General features: G+C 38.1%; 1 protein-coding gene across 7 annotated transcripts in view; it reads left to right on the top strand.

Annotated features, from left to right (window-relative positions):
* The window catches only part of rbms2a (RNA binding motif, single stranded interacting protein 2a), a 608,287-nt gene that overhangs the window by 10,146 nt on the left and 572,995 nt on the right, over positions 1-25,146 (top strand). For 2 of the 7 annotated variants that reach the window (XR_015502208.1, XM_087273077.1), the window contains exons 2-10: positions 5,321-5,478; positions 13,045-13,103; positions 14,555-14,646; positions 18,634-18,791; positions 18,912-18,991; positions 19,097-19,206; positions 21,553-21,596; positions 21,914-22,007; positions 24,892-24,942. Coding sequence is in view for 3 of the 7 variants with exons in the window: in XM_087273077.1 (XP_087129203.1) it covers positions 5,321-5,478; positions 13,045-13,103; positions 14,555-14,646; positions 18,634-18,791; positions 18,912-18,991; positions 19,097-19,206; positions 21,553-21,596; positions 21,914-22,007; positions 24,892-24,942 (846 nt within the window). In the remaining 4 variants the exon portion in view is untranslated. Of the gene's footprint in view, positions 1-5,320; positions 5,479-13,044; positions 13,104-14,554; positions 14,647-15,244; positions 17,105-17,171; positions 17,566-17,764; positions 18,792-18,911; positions 18,992-19,096; positions 19,958-19,992; positions 21,597-21,913; positions 23,571-24,631; positions 24,943-25,146 lie in introns of those variants that run through there. The other 5 variants (XR_015502209.1, XM_087273078.1, XR_015502211.1 and 2 more) reach the window with 4 other exon arrangements.

Consider the following 25,146-nt stretch of genomic DNA (forward strand, 5'->3'; position numbering starts at 1 on the left):
TGACTATATATATATATATATATATATATATATATATATATATATATATATATATATATATATATATATATATAAGACTGATATATCAGCCGATATTTCCAATTTTTTTTTAATTTACTTTCAAATAATCTTAATTTTTTAAACAATTTTAATCTATTTATTAATAAAAAAATAAATGATATTGGCTAAATATCGGTTACCAACCACCCTACTTTTCAAGATATCGGCATCAGCCTTCAAAAAGCCCGGTCGAACATCATTTCTTGAAACACCCAAGACCCGTAATGCATTTTGTATAATGGGGTATAATTTAATGGTCGACCGATATATTGTCATGGCCGATATAACAGCCGATATTTTCATTTTTCAAATATTAGCATATATAAATCCATTTTTAAATTATTTAAAATTTAATACAATTCTAATCAAATTATTAGTTAAAAATAATTATATCTGCTAAATATTGGGCATCAGCCAAACTACTTTCCAAGATATTGGCAACAGCCTTCAAAAAGGTGCAGTATTGCGTCTTTAAAAGATGATATAATTTAATAGTCAATCGATATATAGGTAGATATTGTCATTTTTAAAAAATATCTCCATTTTCAAATGATTTTAAATTGAATAACATTTTAATTTAATTATAAATTAAAAGTTAATAATGTTAGCTAAATATCGGTCATTGCCTACCCCAAGGTACTGGCACCGATATGACTTGTATTGCATCTTGTAAAAGAGGGTATAATTTAGTTGTTGACCAATATATCATCAAGACCAATATATTAGCCGGCTAATATATTTAAAAATATTCATTTTCAAACAAATAAAAATTTAATTCCATTTTCATTAAATTATAAATTTAATTATATTTATATATTATAAATAAAATGGGCTAAATATCGGCCACCCTGCTTTCAAAGATCTCGACTTCAGCCTTCAAAAAGACTGGTCGACCATTAATTCTGAGAACACCCAAGACCAGAATTGCATCTTGTATAATGGGTATCATTTTTTGTTTGATCGATATTTTGCCGTTATATTAGCCAAAATATGTCATTTTTCCAGTTTCTGCATTTTTTAAAATCCTCTTTCAAATTTAATGCAATTCTAATTAAATTATTAATTAAAAACAAATAATATCGGTAATCAACAACCATGCATCGAATAGCCCAGTACACCATTAATTATGGAAACAACCAAGACCAGTATTGCATTTTGTTTAAGGGGGTATAATTTAATAGTCGACTGATATATTGCCTAGGCCGATATTTCAGATGGTATTTGTCATTTTTTGTAAAAAATATCAGCATTTTAAAATCCATTTTATTTATTTTATAGCACAAGTTTAATCAAATTATTTATTTTTTTAAAAAATTATATCGGCTAAATATTGATTACCAACCACTCTGCTTTTCAAGATATTGGCATCAGCCAAAAGACCAGTATGGCATCTTTTAAAAGGGTATAATTTAGTGGTTAAACGATATATATATATATATATATAGGTAGGTATTTTAGCCGATATTTGTCATTTTATAAATTATGTGCATTTTTAAAATCCATCTTCAAATTAATTTAAATTAAAACTGAACTATATTTAAATGACTTTGAAAATGGATTTTGAAAATATATTAGCCGATACTTTAAATTTTTTAAATATCGGCTTATATATTGGTCTTGCTGATATTTCCGTCGACAACTAATATAAACTATCATATACCTCCTATTATATACCTAGAAGATGCAATACTAGAAGATGCAAGTGTTTGGTGTTCTCTGAATTTGTTTGATATCTTAAGGTGGTCAATAACCGATATCAAGCTGATTTTATTAATTAAATTAAAATGTAATTTAATTTAATTATTAATTAAAATATAAATTATATCGGCTAAATGTTGTTCCCCTGCTTTCCAAGATATTGACATTAGCCTTCAAACATACTAGTTGACCATTATTTTGCCAAGGCCGATATATCAGCTGATATTTGTCATTTTTCAAGTATCTTATTAATCTATTTTCAAATTATTTTAAATGTAATAAAAATTATTAAATATAAATAAATTATATCGGTTAAATATTGGTCATCAACCACCCTGCTTTTCAAGATATTGGCATCAGCTTTTGAACAGTCCTGTCCACCATTAATTCTGGAAAACACAAGACCAGGATTGCATTTTGTATAAGGGGGTATACTTTATTGGTTGACCGATATATTGCCAAGGCCGATATATCAGCTGATATTTGTCATTTTTCAAGGATCTGCTTTTTTAATCCACTTTCCAATTATTTTAAACATAATACAATTTGAATCAAATTATTAATTCAAATAAATTATATCAGTTAAATATCAGTCATCAACCACCCTGCTTTCCAAGATATTGGCATCAGCCTTAAAAACCCCAAATTGATTTAACACTAGTATAATTGGTGCTCTTTAAAGCACAAGCCTGAGAAGCTTTAGAAAAGCAGAGAGACTTTATTATTACACCTAAAGCAGGTTCCTGTCGGCCCCTTAACCCTTAATTTGAGCTTCTGGATCTGGCAACCATCAGGTCATGATTTGTCACCCTCTGGTGCTGTGTGCAGTCAGATGCTCACTTTATCCTCTTCTGAACCCCGTCAGGAGCTTTTCCGGAGTTTTCCAGAGTCCTCATACATCATGTCATGTGCTAAAGCGGAGAGAGATGCTCCGTTTGCTTAATGTGCTGCTCTTTGTCTACAGTAATCATGAAAAATGTCTGATGCTTTCAGTAGAAAAGTACTTTCTCTTCTTTGTAGTGCAGACTGGTTCCTTGAGTTTGTTGTAATGTTTTCCATGGTAGTGAAAATACGTTTGGGGTGTTTTGATTTTGCAGTAAAGAGCATCTGTTATGCAACTATTACCTAGTGTATGTTTTACTGTATTAAGAGGAGACTAAAGCGAATCCGGATCTCAGCGTTTGCAGATGAGAACAGCTCTCAGGTAAACAATAATCCTCCTTAGACACGTAAGTTATTGTTGTGGAGCGTCGCGTACACTGTTAAACCATACGTGACTCCAGCTGAGCTCTCACAGAGAGAAAATGAAAACAAAACTTCACTGCAGCAAACTATAAAAGCAACACTTCACGATTGTTTTGCCAACACAACGTGGCGTCTCTGTCGTCTAAACACTGTGACAGTAATGAATATTAATGAAGTTGCACAATAGAGCGCGCTGATTGGTTTGAACCAAGCCTTACTCATGCATTAATGCATCACACTTGTTCAGCTTCAAAAATTCGTTTCAAACCGGAAGTACGAATTTGCTTGAAATAACGCAAAAACAATTTCAACAATTAACAATCAACAATTTACACTTTTTAGTGAAATATAGGTGTCCTAATAGTGTTTTTAACAGTGTGGGACACATATACCACTGTCAACAGCTCAACACATGTGTTTTGGTGTTACCTGACCCTTTAAAGTCTAAGAGGCCATGGCAAAAGGAGACCCAGATACACAATTACAGAAATGTTTTTCCACCAGTCATAGGTTTACACTGATGTTTATATTACAATTTTACAAAATATCATTAAGGAACAAATGATTTCTTTGACAACTGGGAAGGAATATTTGAACCTATCCATTTACAGAATACTGATGGCCTGTTTTCCGAAATCCGAAAACGTGGTAAAAATCAGACGGAGGCTTTTCTTTTTTCTGGACGGCTTTTGTAAATTGTTGGATGGGTTTAGAGAAGTAAGCGAGTGGCCGGGTCAGTCTGTATAATTGGTTGGGTTTAGGGAAGGAGGAGGGTGGGTCAGTCGATTGGTCGGTCACCCAGTCAATCATTCAGTCGGTCGACAGTGACCTCTGGTGGGTTCATGCGCGAACTGCACTCGCGAGAGACATTTGAGATACGAAAAAGCGCACACAGCGGCCTCTCGCGGATTCGCAAAAACTGCAAAAATACATACCTCCCGCGACGTAATTCGCGGTCTCCAGAAACGTCCACGGGATTACGTTTTCAGAATGAGCCTGGGTTTAAAAAAATTCCTGAATCACAGAAGGGTGAATAATTTTGACTTCAGCTGTACATTCGTCTTCATCCTCTCAGTGTTTTGGCTCAGTGGGGTGCTCTCTGACAGCTTTATTACCTGTGTCTGTGTCCTGATTTCTCCGTCTCAGCCTGAAACACGCACGCTTTAAACTCAGGCCCAGATGAACTACACGATGAGCTGTCCTTCACATTTGTGTTGGCAGGCATGTGAAGGTTGCTTAATGTTGTTATTGGATGGAGAAAACGAAAGGTTAAGTCAACAAACTGAGAGGCAGAGGAGTGTGAAAGCATGGGATGTTGCAACATGATTGTGGTGGGGGTTTTGGGGGGTGAGTTGACTTTTTCTTCAGATTAACCTTAGTATTAGGACACGGCTGTAAATGTGTAATGATCACTGTTATATGTGACCCACTGCTCTAAATATCTAGATTTATCTGCTGTGTTTGAGGGTGCTTTCACATGGTTTGATTTATTTGGACAACAAACAATAGACACTGTGGAATTTTCACTTGTTTCACATGTTATCAGTCGGTGAAAGGGTTGTTATCTGGTATTTTTGCACAGCTTTCAGGAATACTCGATTCTGATTGGTCAGTTGTGCCTTGAGTTATTCCCGAATAACAACCGCTAAATAACACACTCATCTGGAAACTGAGAATAACCTTGACCCTCAGTGAATACTTTCACATCCAAATGCTTACCTCCACATTCTGTGTGTCTGCTTGTCTGTCACGCTGCTGTTTTAGTGTATACTCCGTCTGTTTTAATTTCTGTTGTGTTTATGACTGTTTGGCTCCATCTTGTATCTGAATAATGCGCAGGTTAGTGTATACTCCATCAGTTGTTTTTGTTTCTATCATCTTTGCGTTTAATTAAAGAATTAATAAACTATTACAGCTCAGAACAATGTTTTGTGTCAAGTAACTGGCAAGTAACTGTGTAATAAGCATATATTACCAAATGTTTTGTTTGTTTTTACAGAAAATGAAACTATTTTTGTAATAACAGGCAGAGATTGAGAAGTATGTCTCTCCACTGTAAGCCCCAGGTCACTAAAAACATCATAAAGACTTCAGTGTAAACTTGATGTGTTACAGTTGCTTTAAAGGCCTAAATTAAAACCATTTATTGTATAAAATGAGCATATCTCTTCACAAGACTTGAATTTAAGTGCTAATTTCATATTGATTTTACTACATGTGTACAATCGTTAAATGTATAATCGTTAATTAAACTAATTTTGACGTCTCATTTCTCTATATCAGTAATAACATCTTTTCCCTTGTTTTCCCTCTTCAGCAGCAAGCCTATGTGTCCTCCAGCCAGCAGATGGCGCTGTCCAGTCCCAACAGTAGCAGCAGCAGTATTGCAGGAGAACAGCTCAGCAAAACCAACCTGTACATCCGCGGCCTTCATCCTGGCACCACTGACCAGGACTTGGTGAAGCTCTGCCAGCCGTAAGTCTCAGGATAATAATGTTCCTTTAATTTGCGATACGTCAGATTCGCTTCATTTGCAGTCAAATTTAATTCATTTGCACATCAAATTCACTTAATTTGCGCATCAAATTTTCTTTATTCGTGTGTCAAATTTGCTTCATTCATGCGTCAAATTCACTTCATTCGCATGTCAAATTTACTTCATTTGTGCGTCAAATTCGCGTAATTTGCGCATCAAATTTGTTTAATTTATTCGTCAAATTCACTTTATTTGCACGTCAAATTCGATTCATTTGGACATCAAATTTGATTCATTCGCCATTCAAATTCGATTTTTTTGCGCATCATATTTGCTTCATTCGTGCGTCAAATTTGCTTCATTAGCACATCAAATTAGATTTGTTCCCACGTCAAATTAACTTCATTAGCACGTCAAGAAATTGCTTCATTTGTGCGTCAAATTCGCTTCATTCATGCATTAAATTTGCTTTATTTGTGCGTCATATTCGCTTCATTCGTGCGTCACATTCGCTTCATTCGTGCATTAAATTCGCTTTATTTGTACGTCAAATTCGCTTCATACGTCTAATTCACTTCATTCATGCATTAATTTCGCTTCATTTGTGCGTCAAATTCGCTTCATTCGTGCGTCAAATTCGCTTCATTTGTACATCAAATTCGCTTTATTCGTCAAATTCGCTTCATTCATGCATTAAATTCGCTTTATTTGTGCGTCAAATTCGCTTCATTCGTACGTCAAATTCACTTCATTCATGCATTAAATTCGCTTCATTTGTGCGTCAAATTCGCTTCATTCATGCGTCAAATTCGCTTTATTTGTACGTCAAATTTGCTTCGTACGTCAAATTCACTTCATTCATGCATTAAATTCGCTTCATTTGTACGTCAAATTCGCTTTGTACGTCAAATTCACTTCATGCATTAAATTCGCTTCATTTGTGCGTCAAATTCGCTTCATTCATGCGTCAAATTCGCTTCATTTGTACGTCAAATTTGCTTCATGCGTCAAATTGGCTTCATTCATGCATTAAATTAGCTTCATTTGTACGTCAAATTCGCTTCATTCGTGCATCAAATTCGCTTCATTCGTGCGTCAAATTCGCTTCATTCGTGCGTCAAATTCGCTTCATTCATGCATTAAATTCGCTTCATTTGTGTCAAATTCGCTTCATTCATGCATTAAATTCGCTTCATTTGTGTCAAATTCGCTTCATTCGTGCATTAAATCCGATTCGTTTGTGCTTCAAATTCGCTTCATTCGTGCATTAAATTCTCATCATTTGTGCATCAAAGTCTCATTAGTAAACCCTAGTTAGTGCACTAAAATCAACCGATTTATTTCAGATTCCATGTTAATATTAGTTTTAAAAAATACTACATTTTATCAGTTATTTTCTCCATTTAATAACACGATTAAGGCTTGTCAATCAGATTGTAACTACGATTTTAATGAGTTAAAACATCATTATACACATTTATAATGGCCTTACAACAATCATGTTTATGATGGATATATGACAAGTTCAGATGTGTTTGAAGTGTGAAGTTTTCATGACAAAGACAAAAGCAGGTAGGGAAGTATTTGTTTATGTCAAGTTGTCATAAAAAACAAGATCATCTTTGCACTTAAAATGACATAACAGACTGAATGACACTTAATAACACTTGTCATAAGCATGCATAAACTCTCAAATGTGTCACATCCTGATTATAAAGGTTTCATGACAGTCTTATGAACACCTCTTCAAGTAAAGTGTTTCAGAATCATCAGCAGACCCATTGCTTCGATCATTTGATCTGTAAAGTTGACCGGACACAAGCACACATAAGCACACTGAGTCTGTCTGCTTGATAATGTGTGTACAGTCTGCAGCATGGTTTGTTTTGTTGCGCATACGACAGTCGGCTCCGAGGTTTGAACTGGAGCCATTTGCGGTTGAAAAGAGGAAACATGAGGGTGAATTCAGGAGACATTAATCAAACAGGAGCAGCAGAAAGGAAATGCTTCATTTTCTTGACCTGGAATGACTTGTGATGAAGAAATGAGAGAATTTATTTCGGTCTGTGATTAAAATTAAATTCAGTGTGCGAGTGTTTATACTGTCTGAATTATTAGCCACCCTGTATGTTTTTCCTCCAATTTCTGTTTAACAGAGCAGATTTCTTCAGCACATTTATAAACATAATAGTTAAAATAACTGATTTATTGATGACAGTAAATAATAATAGACTAAATATTCTTCAAGACACTAGTATTCAGCTTAAAGTAGGGTATTATTTTAAACAGTATGTTCTGAACATCTGATTTCACCTCAGTGATTATGTTCTTTAAATATATTAAGGATGATTATTTTAATGTTGATGAGGGACAATTTCAAAGAAAATATCTTAAAATTAAAAAGGAAACCTAAACTTGACAACAGAAGATCCTATTATTGTCATAGCAAATGCCTTTAAATAATGCAGCTTGTAGTTTACAGCAAGCATCAAGTGTTCATTGAGATTGTGTTGTCTGTCATGTTTAGTTTGTCTTTTCGGGGGCTTTTTCGTGTAAGGCACGGCTTTCGAAAACGATGACATGAAACTCATTAAGGTTAATGAAACTTGTAAAGGTTAATTAGGGTAAAGTTAGGGTAATTAGGCAAGTCATTGTATAACAGTGGTTTGTTCTGCTTAAGGGGGTTAATAATATTGACCTTAAAATGCCTTTAAAACAATTAAAAACTGCTTTCATTCTAGCCAAAATAAAACAAACAAGACTTTCTCCAGAAGATAAAATATTAGAGGAAATACTGTAAAAAAATTTCCTGAATCTGTTAAACATCATCTGGGAAATAATTAAATGAGAGTGATTGACCTAATATGTTTATATATTTAATGGAAGTTTAGTAGCAGTAATTTAGCTCTACATCATTGTTATTGTAACAATGTACTGAAGACAATCCGCTTGTTAAGTGTGACGTCACGCGAAGCGGCTTCCGGGTCCAAGCGCTCTATTCAACTGAATGGGGAGACTCATGAAATGGCAATAATAAACGTTTACAAAGCGATTTAAGGCTTTCAAAAATCACGATCGCAGTATATATGTCCATGCCTAATATCCGATGACCAGAAAGTGATTATTTTTTTATAAATTGTTAAATTTTTGGTATTTGTTATGCAGCAAGCCCAGAGATTGTTGTGTACACTATGATTCTATATAAAATTAACTTTAATGTGTGATAGGAATAAAACATGATCATAAACGAATGATTTCTCCGCTCAAATGAATGGCGGCTTAGACCCGGAAACAGTATACATACGTCACCAACACGTCACCACTTAACAAGCGGATACTGTACTTAACTGTACTGTACTATAATAATAGTTTGTCAGTAAAATCTTGTCAGTCTTATTTGATCACATAAAAGACTCACAACTGCCCAAAATCCTTTAAACCAATAGATTTCATTCATTTCTGGGTTTTTAAAAATCAACTTTAGTATAAAATGCAATAGGATCCCATTCATTCATTCATTCATTTTCTTTTCAGCTTAACCCCTTTATTAATCAGGGGTCGCCACAGCAGAATGAACCGCCAATACGACGAGACTTTATTTCAGATGTTATAATATAATTGACATAATTGACTCTTGTTCTGTTGAATTATTGGAAAATTAAGCACAACTGAATGGTCATGCGTTTTAACAGTTATCTAAAAGATCCATATTCGTTATTATATATTGATCTTTATTTATTTATTTTTTTCATTTATTTAATTTCAAAGGGAATGTTCACCCAAAAATGAAAATTTTCCTATTAATTGACCATGCAGAGAGTGGGCAGTAAAAATGTCTATTATAAACTTTGAACATCAGCAAATGTCTATTTATTTAGCTAAAAATCTTCTTAAAGGGATGGTTCACCCAAAAAAATCAACGTTTCCTTTCAATTTACACCCCCACAGGTCATCCAAGATGTGTTTTTTTCCTTCAGTAGAATATTAAGGATGATTTTTGTGTTGAATCTGTGGTCCTTGGTGATTTATAAAATAAATGCAGGCTCATTGTAGATACATACCCGTATATACATTTCTGGAGAGCGCGAATTATGTACCCAGAGGTGCATTTCTGGCTGCAGAATTACCAGCTTGCCCAGTGACTTGCTGAGTACGCTGATGGACTTGGGATGTGGAGTAGGGTTGACCGCGAAAACAAGCTTCAAGTCCAGCGAATAACAGTTCCAGAAAGCAGGTAAAAATACAATAAATAAATAAATAATTTAATAAACAACAGGCTGAAAACATGGTGAAATTAGGGGGTCACAGCGACTTGTCTTTTTCTATATTTCTTTTGAAAACACTATTGGTTGGGTTTAGGGAAGGCGGTGTGTGGGTGGGTCAGTCGACAGCAAGCTGGCCTTGTTGGCTAAAGTGTATATTGGGCCCTCTGGTGAATTTATGCAAGAAGAGGACGCGCAAGGGATTTTGTGATCATCAAAAAGCGTGTACAGCACCCTCTGGTGGATTTGTAGAAACAAAAACTGCAAGCAGACGTACTCCCGGTTACGTATTTCACTGTCCCCAGAAATGTAGACCTGGGTACACTTCAGCCAACAGGGCCAGCTTGTTGTCGACTGACTGACTGACTGACTGACCCACGACCCCGTCTCTGAACCCAACCGATAGTGTTTTCAAAAGCAATCTGGAAAAAGAAAAGCTGTCGCAGCCGCGTGATTTCACCATGTTTTCAGCCTGTTGTTAATTTATTTATTGTTCACTTTTGTTTTACCTGGTTTCTGGAACCGTTCTTCGATGCACTTGAAACCTGTCATTGCAGTCAACTCCGCTCCGTCTTTCAAGTTCATCGGTGTACGCGGCGAGCTATTGGGCAAACTGATTACACCGGAAAAGCTGTCCACATGGAGGTAAGCGGTCGGTTGTAGCAAGTAAAGGAACAGAAGCCGTCGGAGGCATCATATCAGCCCGTAGGGATTTTTTTACAGACAAAATGCAGCCAGACGTACCTCTGGGTACATATTTCGCGCTCTCTATAAATGTAGACAGGGGTACGTATTTACAATGAGCCTGTGTTGTTTGAATGCATTTATTTTAAATCTACTCCTTCACTGCTAATAAAAGACTCACCACAAGTTCAGTGAAACATCTTCTTTAATGATCTATTGAAGACAAAAGGACATCTTGGATGACCTGTGGGTGAGTCAATGAACAGAAAATGTTTATTTTTGGGTGAACTATCTCTTTAACTTTGCAAGTCAAAGCTAATCCTGCGGAACATGAGTGTTTGGGCTTTGATTACTGGGTAAGTAAGTCAGTAAATGGTGTAAATTGTGAGATTTGTGAAGGCTGAGAACTGGTTTGTCTTCTGCAAGTCAGGACGGCTCTTGTTTGGAGGCTGTCATTAATGTTTAAACAGACACATTCTTCAGTTCAGTTCAGATGTGGGACAGAGAGCTGCTGAAATGCTGATTCTGCGAAAGAAAACTCAAACACTTCTGAGAGAAAAACCTGCACATCTAATGCCAATTTTCCACAAACATCAGCGCTGCCATATTTAGGCTATGGAAACATTCAGATGACAGTCGCCTGTTTCATAATCCTGCAGTGAACACTGTGTATTTTCACAGATAGTACTCAATGTGTTTTTGTATGCAGATTGTGCTTAAGGAGGGAAATTACTTTGTGGATCAATAATCTGGTTAAATGCAAATTAATTTAGAAAACAAGCAAGCAAGTTTTCAGATTACACTGGTGTCCAGTTTATAATAATTAACTTTTTTAACAAAAAAAACTTTTATTTCTGTTTATTTAGGTTAAAAATATTATTATTTATTTATTTATTATAATAATAATTATTATTTATTATTATCGTTATTATTATTGTTTATTTTAATATTATTATTATTATTTTATTATTTATTCATTTATTATTATTATTGTTTTTATTATTATTACCTATTTATTTAATTGATTATTAAATAATAATAATAATTATTATTTATTTTATTATTATTATTTAATTATTATTTATTCATTTATTATTATTTTTATTATTGTAATTATTATTATTACTTATTTATTGAATTAATTGTTGAATTATTTATTTTAATTTTCATTATTATTTATTTTTTTTAAATAATATTTTTATTAATTTAATTTAAGAATATTTTTTATTGTTTATTTATTTGTTTATTTATTTCCCAGATGCTGTTTAACAGAGCAAGGACATTTTCACAGTATTTTCTATTATATTTGTCTTCTTTTAGTTTGGCTGAATAAAAACGTGTATTTTTATTTATTTATTCATTTATTTATTTTATTTTTTACATTTTTAAAACAATTTAAAGTCAATATTATTAGAAATAATAATAATAATAGTTATAATAATAATAATAATAATAATAATAATAATAATAATATTTAAGAAATAATAAAATCCCATTAAGAAATAATTTTACAGGAATACAGGTGATAGTACAGTCACTGCTTTAATTCGTGTTTTGTTAATTGCTTCTAAAGAAGTTTAACTCAAAATTTAGAATAAAAAAAAAACTACACGCACGCACGCACGCATGCACGCACACACAGACAGACAGACACCCATTGATACTCACACAAACACAGTCAGACAAGCAGGTGTGGTGTAGAAAAACCCAGAACAAATAGTTTTTGTCTTCAGGCGCCTCAATTTGAACATAAAACAGCAGCATTGAGTCTGATTACACATTCACCGTCTGTGTCTGTGTGTGTCTGTGTGTGTGTGTGTGTGTGTGTTTGTGTGTGTGTTTACTTGAGTAAATGCTGTAGAAATGACTCATGTTGGATTAACTGCTAGTCTTGTGTAAGTTCTGACACTTGCTGTACTCCTGTGAAGCAGAGCCAAAAACACGCTGCCTGCCAAACACCAGTGACTTCACAGTATAAAACAAATGATTACAGACGTGTTTAAAAATATAATAAAAACATTGTGATAAAAATATACATTTAATAAACACAGTATAAATGAGCGCACCCCTTTTAGAAAATGAATATGTTTAAATCCATTTTTTTGTGAATAAAGCCAATGATTTTTCTGTTCATTCATCATTTTCCTTCGGCTTAGTCTCTATTTCAGAGGTCGTCACAGCGGAATGAACCGCCAACTATTCCAGCATGTGTTTTACGCAGTGGATGCCCTCCCAGCTGCAACCCAGTACTGGGAAACACCCATACACACTCATTCACACACACTCATATACTACGGCCAATTTAGTTAATCAATTCCACTATAGTAAACCCACGCCAACACAGGGAGAACATGCAAACTCCACACAGAAATGCCAACTAACCCAGCTGAGACTCGAAACAGCAATCCTCTTGCTGTGAGGCCACAGTGCTAACCACTGAGCCACCGTGCCGCCCTGAATCAAAAAATAAAAATGATTAAAAACAGATTTTAAAGGGCTGAGAATTAAAAGAAAGTCCTAACAGTGCCATCACTATTACAGCAGTCCTCACTGTTTACCTCTGTTTCACAGCGTATGTGGCGCTGACTGACGTTTAACAGAGTTTTTTGTGTTTTGTAGGTATGGAAAGATCGTGTCCACCAAGGCCATTCTGGATAAAACTACCAACAAATGCAAAGGTGAGAAACTGCACATCAATACGTTCTCAGAGGATTGATTTGCAGTTTACAGTGTTTGACCGCGATGTGCGGACGTCTGTCTATTTTGGCAATTTAGGGCGCTTTCACACCTGCCTCATTTAGTTTGATTGAATCACACTAGAGTTTGTTTTCCCTTTCGGTTGGTTCGGGCAGGTGAGAATGCAGCAATCGTACTCGAGTGCGCACCAAAAGCGGATTAAATAAGCGTACCGAGACCTGCTTGAAAAGGTGGTCTCGGTATGCTTTCAAACGAACCCTGGAGAGGTTTGTTTATGGTGAGAATATGATCCGTACTAAAACAGGTCCAACTGTGGTACTGCACCTTTTGGACTAATCCAGCTGCCGTAGGCCGATGCGCTGTGCATTATGGGATATGGAGGAAAAATATTTGTTGACAGCGCTTTACCAACAGAGAGAGAGAGGGGGGAAAACATTACCTGATGTTGGTAATATTTCCGCAAGATGAGCATGTCGCAGTTTAGCTAAATTAATTCACGCCTCCTCCTGAAGTGATGAGCGATGCATTAAACACTGTTTTCCTGCCGGGCTTCATTCTCGAAATGTATAGTTTGTCTAAAGCAGGGATGCAATCAGTCGTCCTTGCAGAGTAAAAACGACATTTTGTGTCTGCCGGTTTTGTGTTCCTGCTGGAGTTCATTGGCATTTTCCCGCACGTGAATTCTGACCAATCAATAAGCAGTTTAGGAAATATGTTCAACAACATCTGGCCAATGAGAGATGTGGATTTTGTCAGATGACTGCATTTTGGTTTGTTTCAACTGGTTTGGACCAAAGCCAGCAGTGTGGTGTGAAAACGACCCAAAGACGGCAGAAGATGCAACAATGATCATTTATTACCCTTGGTCGGGACCAAATGAAGCGAACTACAGATGTGAAAGCACCCTTACTTTCATGTTCGTCACCTGGCAACAGCCGTACACACAACAGCTGCTTGATGACGCAAGCGTACCGGGGTTCAGAAGGAAGAAGACAGTGTAAACACAAACCAACCGAGAAGGTGGTATGGGGGGAAATCGAAATTGGGGTACGGTCCAGGCAATTGAACCAAGTGTGAAAGCACCCTTAACTAGCTTAACTAGGTTAATTAGGGTAAAAATAGGGTAATTAGGCAAGTCATTGTAAAATTGTTCTGGAGGCAATCCAAAACTAATATAGCTTAAGGGGGCTAATAATATTGACCTTAAAATAATCAAAAACTGCTTTTATTCTAGCCGAAATACAACGCATAAGACTTTCTCTAGAAGAAAACATATTATAGGAAATACTGAGAAAAATTCCTGCATCTGTTCAACATCATTTGGGAAATATTTGAAATATTATAATAATTTAGACTTTAACTGCATGTATTTGAGCTTAAAAGTACTCATGTTTGAATATTTATGCTTGTGTGTGTTTGTGTGTGTGTTTAGGTTATGGCTTTGTGGATTTCGACAGTCCTGCAGCAGCACAGAAGGCCGTGACCGCGCTGAAGTCCACCGGTGTTCAAGCTCAAATGGCCAAAGTAAGAGAACATATTAGAGAAATACACAACCATTTGGAAGCATTGAGGATAAAATCAGTGCCCTGGCCAAGTCTGCGTGCAGGTTTTGCTGTCACAAATCCACTAGAGGACGCCGTGTACAATTCTCACAATCTCAATGTTGATTTGGCGTGTGTGTAGATCGTCTTGACCATGTCTACCTGCCTAAATGCATTGAGCTGCTGCCATGTGATTGGCTGATTAGAAATATGCACTAACCAGCAGTTGGACAGGTGTACCTAATAAAGTGGCCGGTGAGTGTGTATCGTTTTTGCGTTGTTTAAATCCAATTCGTTTTTACGGTTTAAATTTTTTTTGAACCAAAGTCATGACAATGAGGTCATTGCATAAATTTCAGCGTGGTGATTGGCCAGCAGTACAGTGATGTCACTGAGTTTCAGCGTGTCTGTGCTTTAAATCATGAGTAAGAGCTGGTTCGAACCAGTCAGGTGTTTTTACGCCCTTAATGAATCTCCATATTTTAATGCAAGCCCTTCCCTCTTTCGCCACTCGACACTCCCACCTAAACAAAGCTGGACTCACCCACTTTCCTGACTTTTTTTTTATAATTGTTTTTTAGGGGTTTTCACCTTTATTGATAGGACTGTGGAGATGTAGAGACAGGAAAGTGTGGGGAGCAGAGATAAGGGAAGGATCAGCAAAGGACCTCGAGACGGGAATCGAACTCAGGTCACGGCGAGCACTTCGGTTCTATGTTGACACACTAACCACTAGGCTATGAGGTGTAAAAAAACCCTGCTGAGACGAGGGGGGTTTCATTACTCTTTAAAGAACCTCTGTCATGGGTTTTTACCTTCCATGTAGTGTGTAACACGATTTAAATGCATTTCTGAGCTTGCGATTTCCTATACACACACACACACACACACACACACACAGAAACTTTGTGTATACCCTGTGATAAGATTGTGACCCATATTTGACTGGACAGAGGTGTGTGTGAGTGTGTGTGTTGGCGTTCTGAGTCTTTTCTCTGGCGTGTTTCGTGTCATTGTTTGCCGTTCCTCTGCTGTGTGAGTATCAGTCGATCTGTTGTTTTGTCTTTTGAAGTCGATCCTCTTTGTTTCCCAGAATCCTCTTTGTCCGACACACAGGCAGTGTGTGAGGATCATATGCAAACACACACTTTAAACACACACACACACACACGCACACAGTGAGAAATGCAGGATATACATCCTTAGTGAACTACTGAACTTTACACTGAAAGAGCAAACGGAGGCCTCTGTATGCTTTAGATATATCTGAACTACAGTAGAGGAGAATAAACGTAAAACTGCTTCTTTTTTATTAAACAGTCATTTATTGAGGTGGCGCAGTGGGTAGCACGTTTGCCTCACAGCAAGAAGGTCGCTGGTTCGATCCTCGGCTCAGTTGGCGTTTCTGTGTGGAGTTTGCATGTTCTCCCTGTGTTCGCGTGGGTTTCCTCCGGGTGCTCCGTTTTCCCCCACAGTCCAAACACATGCGGTACAGGTGATTTGGGTAGACTAAATTGTTTGTAGTGTGTGTGTGTGTATGTGTGGATGTTTCCCAGAGATGGGTTGCGGCTGGAAGGGCATCCACTGCGTAAAAACTTGCTGGATAAGTTGGCGGTTCATTCCGCTGTGGCGACCCCAAATTAATAAAGGGACTAAGCCGATAAGAAAATGAATGTATGAGGTATTATTGAACAGATTATGGCTTCACTTCTAATTTAAGGTCACACTTTATTTCAATATACAATTTATTTCATTAACAAACCTTTAACTGAGACTTTGCGCTCAGCGAACTCCTCATTATCTGCTTATTAGTGAGGCAGGAGCTGGGTTTAGGCATTGGGTGGGATTAGGAATGGAAAATAAGATCATACTTAATTAGTGCTAATAAACAGCAAATTACTTAATGATGGGCAGGTAATTATTCAGTAGTAAACGATATGAATTTTTACTTTATCTAAATTGTTACCGAATGTAATTATAATTGCATCCTCCTGAAGAATAAGAAGTCTATTTAGGAGCGCTGTTATTTGCACGTTACTGTGATGGTGAAGTGCACAGAAGCAGAACCCAAACTAGTACGTCCACTTACTGTTTGCTTTTAAAAATAATAATTAACACTGCACTAAAAATATGTATTTAAACATGTGACAAAATGTAAAATCAAATGCATATAGATAAAGATAAGATAAAGATAAAGATTGCTAACATGTTTTATTCCTTACATTTGGATGTCGCCATGACACTGAAGCTAAGATTGTCCTGTTTCCCCATGTTTTGACCTACATCAAATTGAAACAGTCCTGAAATGAGGAAATTATGGAGGGCGGTGCATGGTTTCGTTCTTCAGGGACTGATTGGATTGTTGAAAAATGGGCGTAGCTAACAAAATAAAAGAAGATTGATGAATAGATAAAGGCAGCAGAAAGACATACGCCCTGACAGCCCCACCCTAAAGCACTGATAGCCCCACCCTAAAGCACTGATAGCCCCACCCTAAAGCACTGATAGCCCCACCCTAAAGCACTGATAGCCCCGCCCTAAAGGATTGATAGCCACACCCTAAAGGACTGATAACCACACCCTAATAGACTGATAGCTCCACCCAAAAAGACTAATAGCTCCGCCCTAAAGGCCTGATAGGCATTCCCTAAAGGTCTGATTGCCCACTTTAAAGGACTGATAGCCCTGCCCAAAATGACTAATAGCTCTGTCTTAAAGGAGTGATAGCCCCGCCCTAAATGACTTAAAGCCCCACCCTAAATTACTGATAGTCCCACCTTAAATGACTGATTGCCCCACCCTATATTACTGATAGTCCCACCCTAAATTACTGATATCCCCGCCCTAATTTACTGATAGCCCCACCCTATATTACTGATAGGCCTGCCCTAAATCACTGATAGCCCCGCCCTAAATTACTGATAGCCACAGATTAAATTACTGATAGCCCCGCCCTAAATCACTGATAGCCCCGCCCTAAATTACTGATAGCCACAGATTAAATTACTGATAGCCACAGATTAAATTACTGATAGCCCCGCCCTAAATCACTGATAGCCCCGCCCTAAATTACTGATAGCCACAGATTAAATTACTGATAGCCCCACCCTAAATTACTGATAGCCCTGCCCTAAATCACTGAAAGCCCCGCCCTAAATTACTGATAGCCACAGATTAAATTACTGATAGCCCCACCCTAAATTACTGATAGCCCTGCCCTAAATCACTGATAGCCCCGCCCTAAATTACTGATAGCCACAGATTAAATTACTGATAGCCCCACCCTAAATTACTGATAGCCCTGCCCTAAATCACTGATAGCCCCGCCCTAAATTACTGATAGCCACAGATTAAATTACTGATAGCCCCGCCCTAAATCACTGATAGCCCCGCCCTAAATTACTGATAGCCACAGATTAAATTACTGATAGCCCCACCCTAAATTACTGATAGCCCTGCCCTAAATCACTGATAGCCCCGCCCTAAATTACTGATAGCCACAGATTAAATTACTGATAGCCCCGCCCTAAATCACTGATAGCCCCGCCCTAAATTACTGATAGCCACAGATTAAATTACTGATAGCCCCGCCCTAAATTACTGATAGCCACAGATTAAATTACTGATAGCCCCGCCCTAAATTACTGATAGCCACAGATTAAATTACTGATAGCCCCACCCTAAATTACTGATAGCCACAGATTAAATTACTGATAGCCCCGCCCTAAATTACTGATAGCCACAGATTAAATTACTGATAGCCCCGCCCTAAATTACTGATAGCCACAGATTAAATTACTGATAGCCCCGCCCTAAATTACTGATAGCCACAGATTAAATTACTGATAGCCCCGCCCTAAATTACTGATAGCCACAGATTAAATTACTGATAGCCCCACCCTAAATTACTGATAGCCCCACCCTAAAGGCATTCCTGAGCTGAACGTGCTGTGTGTGTGTGTGTGTCCAGCAACAGGAGCAGGATCCCACAAACCTGTACATCTCCAATCTGCCGGTGTCGATGGACGAGCAGGAGCTGGAGGCCATGCTGAAGTCTTTCGGCCAGGTGATCTCCACACGCATCCTGCGAGACGCTAACGGCACAAGCAGAGGAGTGGGCTTCGCAAGGTACACAACACACACACACACACACACACACACACACACACATCCCGCTGGAGTTTAATTTGCTATCAAAGAATTTTCCACAGCCACATGTCTGTGTTTGTGAATGTGTGTGTACCACAGGATGGAGTCCACAGAGAAATGTGAAGCTATTATTCAGCATTTTAATGGAAAATATATCAAAACCCCACCAGGAGTTCCAGGTAGATCATCTAAATGTGTTTAATTATTGTATAGAGAATTGATGAGAACATGAATACATATCTAAAAATAAATAAATAAATAAATAAATAAATAAATGACTTTAGTGCCTACAGAACCGCTGCTATGCAAGTTTGCAGATGGAGGACAAAAGAAGCGACAGAATCAGAACAAATACCTGCAGAACGGACGATCCTGGACTAGAGACGCTGATACGGTATCTGTGTTTTAATACCCTGTATATGTGTTGCACACCCTGTATATTTAACATTGACTCATATTTAAAGCTGCTGTATGTTAGTTTTGACTCTTCTAATGCATAAAAATACTATAATAGGTTTGCAGATATTTAAGAAACATGATAAGTGAATCTAAAAAGCAATGCTGAAGTCAGATATTCTGTATTGAACATGTGCGTTACGTGTCAGCGTTACTGCCGGTCTTTGTTTTGGTTCTTTTAACCTGCCCAATGCCAGTTTAGCCAATTAAATTTCAGCACCACGGGTTGCCTTGGCTTTCCCAGTAATGGGTTGCAGCTAAAAGGACATCCACTGTGTAAAACATATTCTGGATAAGTTGGCGGTTCATTCCGTTGTGTGACTCTGAAATGAGACGCTGATTCAGAGTTCCACATGAGGTTATTAATGAGCAAATTATATATATATTCATTCATTTTCTTGTCGGCTTAGTCCCTTTATTAATTCGGGGTCGCCACAGCGGAATGAACCACCAAGTATTCCAGCAAGTTTTTACACAGCGGATGCCCTTCCAGCTGCAACCCATCTCTGGGAAACATCCACACACACACACACACACACACACACACACACACTCATACACTACGGATGGTTTTGCCTACCCAATTCACCTGTACCGCATGTGTTTGGACTGTGGGGGAAACCGGAGCACCCGGAGGAAACCCACGCGAACGCAGGGAGAACATGCAAACTCCACACAGAAACGCTGAGGTTCAACCAGCGACCTTCTTGCTGTGAGGCGACAGCACTACCTACTGCGCCACTGCGTCGCCCTATATAAATATTACGAGCGTAAACATTAGGTGAGCAGGTTACATTGTAACTCCGTGACTTAACAACACACTTGTAACGCTCGTCTTTAAATCAGCGGGATACACAAGATTAAAAATAAAAATGGTTCAATTCTCTAGTTCCTCCCTGCTGAAAAATCCAGCTTAAACCAGTCTAGGCTGGTTGGCTGTTCGACCAGCCTGGTTTTAGAGGGGTTTTGGCCATTTCCAGGCTGGTTTCCAGCCATTTCCAGCCTGGTCTTAGCTGGTCAGACTAGAAAATGACCAGCCAAATCCAGCTAAAACCAGCTTGACCAGCCTGGTGTAAGCTGGACATAGCTGGTTTTGGCTAGACTTCCAGCTTGGCTAGGCTGGTCAAGCTGGTTTTAGCTGGTCATCTCCCAGCCTGACCAGCTAAGACCAGGCTGAAAATGGCTAGAAACCAGCCTGGAAATGGCCAAAACCCCTCTAAAACCAGCCTGGCTGACCAGCTATAACCAGCCAACCAGCTTAGGCTGGTTTAAGCTGGATTTTTCAGCAGGGCTGTTTTCAATTTGATCATGGATTGATGAGAGAATCTTTTTATATATTTAATTTACAAAGCTCTCTGAAAATGTCCTTACAATCAAACATAAACACAAACAACAATAATAAATTAACACAATACATGAAAGGTGAATCCCGTGTGTGTGTGAGGGTGTGTGTGTATGTATGTGTGTGCAAAGTCCAAAGTCCGTGGATGTGTGTGCGTGCAAAATGGATTGCTCTCACCAAAAAGTTCCGGATAAAAAAACCAAAAAAATCCGAATAACTCGTACCATGTATAGTTGCTGCATGATAGTCTTTATAATGCAGTTCTGCAAGCCTAAGGCCCCATTCACACGGGGCGTCAGCGTCAACGCTTCCCATTCACTTTGAATGGGTGACGTCAGGCGTTGCCGAACTGCATTGTGGATCCATCGGCGCCACTTCACAGCCGTTGCTCGCTGCAGGAGTTGGGATTTGCTCAACTTTTTAAGCGCTGACGGAAGCATCAGCCAATCAGATCGCTGTATGCAAATACACCAGCTCAGAAAGTGGCCTATTGCTGACTAGTTTCATTGGCTGACGCTGCTATGATGATCGCATCAGCCCCAACTTCAGACACGACCTCTGTCAAGCAATGACGCTGAAGCCCTGTGTGAATGGGGCCTAATGAGTCCAAAAAGAGAAAATCCACAATAACTATTGTCCTTAGCACACACACACACACAAAAAAAGGTAGATTTGGCAACCTGCTACTCCATGTGCTTTTCCGGCTTCTTCAGATGTCCCACTGAGCAGTGTCCATGTGCTCTCTATCTCTCCCTTGTGGTGTGTATGATATGTAAATATGTGTGCATATAGAAAAACGGCAGCAGTTAGAAGACGAAATATAATACAGAAACATTCACCACACCTCATCACTTCAAAACATCTGCATCTTCATTCAATGTATTTTTAGTTTAACATTGTGAGACTGATGCACTGTAAAATTAGAATTCTTTCCTTCTTCAGGGAGGAATGACGCTCACATACGACCCGACAGCTTTACAGAACGGGTGAGTGCAGAAAAACAGCATAAAAAAACACATGAAATCTTAGTTTTAAGGTGCACATTTATATTAAAAACACACAGTAGATTCACTTTCGCTTCAGATTTGTTCTGATTACAAATTTAGTTGATGCAAAAAATAAAAATCCCATCATTTATTGTGTATTTCATGGTCATAATGGCTGATTCTCTCAGGATTTTACACACTTGAGTTTCTGTTCAGCATTTAAACCTTCATATAAAGCGATTGCATCTGTGCAGGAGAGCTGGATTGATTTAGTTGTACTTTATTTACCTGCACTAATGTTTCTGTACTGATTTCAGGTTTTATTCATCGCCGTACAGCATTGGTCCAAACCGAATGATCGCTCAGACGTCTCTGTCTCCATACATGCCTTCACAAGTTCCGTCCTACCAGGTCAGATCATTCACATCAGCATTACAGCAGCTCTCCCCAGCTGTGTTTCCATCCAAAGATTAGTGTGCAAAACTGGAATATCGCATTGGATATTTGCAAATAAAGCAGCGTTTACATCCAGTGAGTCAACGAGAACAAAATCCTCACTTTCTCATAAACTGGAGCAGATATCAGTCAGAGTAGTGGAGTTTGATGCATTGGGATTTGCCACTGTGGCGTTTTTCTTCTCTAATAAATGAGCACCGGGAGGAGGCCTCGGGGAAACCCAGGACATGCTGGAGGGACTATGACTCTCAGCTGGCCTGGGAATGCCTCGGGATCCCCCCGGAGGAGCTGGAGGAAGTGTCTGGGGAGAGGGAAGTCTGGGGTTCTCTCCTTAGACTGCTGCCACTGCGACCCGACCCCGGAAAAAGTAGATGAAAATGAGATGAGATAATGGTTCAAAAATAAAAAATTAATGAAAAAAAAAATAGTAAAAATCAAGAGAAGCAAAAAATATATAGTGTTGTTGCGATGTTCATTTTCAATAAGGGTGTACTCGTATATGCTGAGCACTGTATATGAGCAATGCCATGCAAATGTCAACTTTGCCATGAAAAAAATTAAGTTTTTACTAAAATACTGAAACCGTTTCTGGGTTTTTTGTGTAAGAAAGTATTTTACAGTGCTTTAAAATACTCAAAAATGCATCTGTCAATGTTTTCAAACAAAAATATTTCACATTTCACATCTGTCATCAGGCCCGGATTGCTGGTGGGCCGGTCCGTTTTTTGGCCGCGAGGGCCGGTGTCCGTAGCTGCTTGCACTCTCGGCAGTCGCACTTTTTTCATTTATTTAATTATTTGACCTTAGCCTCACTTTTTATTCATTATTTCGCCGCAGCTCCGCTCTTTTTATTTATTTTCTCGCAGCCCCGTAAGCAAAATGCAGCCTGCACGTTAATGATGATGTAACTATCATCCAACCCCAAACAGCGGCACCTTAGTGACTATAAGAATTCGAATAATTAATATTAATGATTATTACTCCTGCTCAATGAAAATCAGATGATTACATCAATCAATCCGACACAACTTTCGCACTATCGCAACAGTGCTATTGCGGTCGAGTGGTCAGCACGTTACGTTGCCACATGGCAGACCGGTGTTCGAACCTTACTAGAGAAATCATTATCATTTCTTCTTTTTTTTTAATTATATTTATTGTTCAGACATTTAATACTGTTAGGGTTGTTGAATATTTGAAATTCTAAAGCAGCTGTTTTCTTGAAAAAGACGTGATCGTGTCATTAGAAGCTGAATTGGAAATATAGTCAGTCGTGAACTGAGGTGGGCCGGTCTGAGACTTGAAACTCCAGGGCTGAAAAGGAGTCGCACTCCGACCCTGTGTGTCACATTCATAACGGAGGGATGTCACATCCATAACAAAGCTTTTTCCTCATAAATGTGAAAATATTAAATAAAATGAAGTCAGTCATGGTTGTATTATAAAGAGAACACTTATCCTTTTGATTATCATCGTTTCTTTTTGGTTGTGCAGTTTAATTCACATAATCTCTACAAAGTTCAATTCAATTCAGCTTTATTTGTATAGCGCTTTTACAATGTAGATTGTGTCAAAGCAGCTTTACATAAATGGTCATAGTAACTGAAACAGTGTGGTTCAGATTTTAGTGTTTAAGTTCAGTTCAGTTTAGCTCAGTTCAGTGTGATTTAATCATTACTGAGAGTTCAAACACTGAAGAGCAAATTCATCGATGCGTAGCTCTACCAGTCCTGAACCATGCGAGGCAGTGGCGACAGCGGAGAGGGAAAAAAAACTTCACCTGATGGGAGAGAAGAAAAAAAACCTTGAGAGAACCAGACTCAGTTGGGCACGACCATTTTAATTTCTCCGCTGGCCAAAGTCTTGTGCAGAGCTTCATTCGCCTTGGTTTAGGCTGGAAGATGGCCTCAGCGAAGACTCGTCTGTCCCTGGAGCGTCGCTGGAATCAGACTCATGTTCTCCACTCCCCACGACCATCAGCGCAGCAGCAGCTCAGGATATGGCCTGGTCCCGGATATGGAAACCTTGGGATCATCACGTCGTTGGTCTTGGATCCAATCAGTGACTCCGCATAATCTGAGGACCTCGGGATGAGTATCCCCCAGGTGAAAATAGAGAATAAAGAGAATAATTAGCGTAGCTGCTGTTCATAGTGTATATAAGCAAGATGCAGAAGCCTGTGTGGAACCCCCTAGGTGATGCATTGAGTGTATGCTTTACTAAAAATACAGGTCTTTAATCAAGTTTTGAACTGAGAGAGTGTGTCTGAGCCTCGGACGTTATCAGGAAGGCTATTCCAGAGTGTAGGAGCCATGAAAGAGAAGGCTCGACCTCCCTTACTCGACTTTGCTATTCTAGGTGCTAGCAGAAGCCCTGAGTTTTGAGATCTTAAAGAGCGAGCTGGATTGTAGCGAGACAGAAGGTTGGTTAGATAAACAGGAGCTGGATTATTTAGAGCTTTATAGGTGAGAAGTAATATTTTAAATTCAATACGAAACTTAACAGGCAGCCAGTGTAAGGAGGATAAAATTGAGGTTATATGATCATATTTTCTAGACCTGGTCAGAACTCTGGCAAAGTATGTTGTATACTGTAAACCTGGAGACTTTTTTTGTCACATCCACAACGCTTCTTTATTTTCCTCATTTAAAGTACAAAACATGTTTATAGATTGATTTTTCTGCTCTCTTTACTCTGTGGTCAGTTGTTAATATATAAACAGAAGTTTCAATATAATGCTAACGTATACTTTCCATGTGAATTTATCTTTTGTGTTTTTGCTGCAAATGTCGCATCCATAACGCTGGAATCGCTCATATATATTTGTTTTGATCCACAGATGCACAGCCCGTCCTGGATGCATCATCAGTCGTACCTCATGCAGCCCACAGTGAGTTTCTTTCTATTTACTGCACAAACAGCTAAAGTCAAGATTATTCACCTTCATTTTCTTTGCCAAATATTTCCCAAATGATGTTGAACAGATTCAGGAAATTTTCACAGTATTTCCTATAATATTTTTTCTTCTGGAGAAAGTTTTACTTGTTTTATATCGACTAGAATATAAGCAGTTTTCAATATTATTAGGTCAATA

This window comes from Danio rerio, chromosome 11 (genome assembly GCF_052040795.2).
Source record: "Danio rerio strain M-AB ecotype USA chromosome 11, GRCz13ab, whole genome shotgun sequence".
Classification (NCBI taxonomy): domain Eukaryota; kingdom Metazoa; phylum Chordata; class Actinopteri; order Cypriniformes; family Danionidae; genus Danio; species Danio rerio.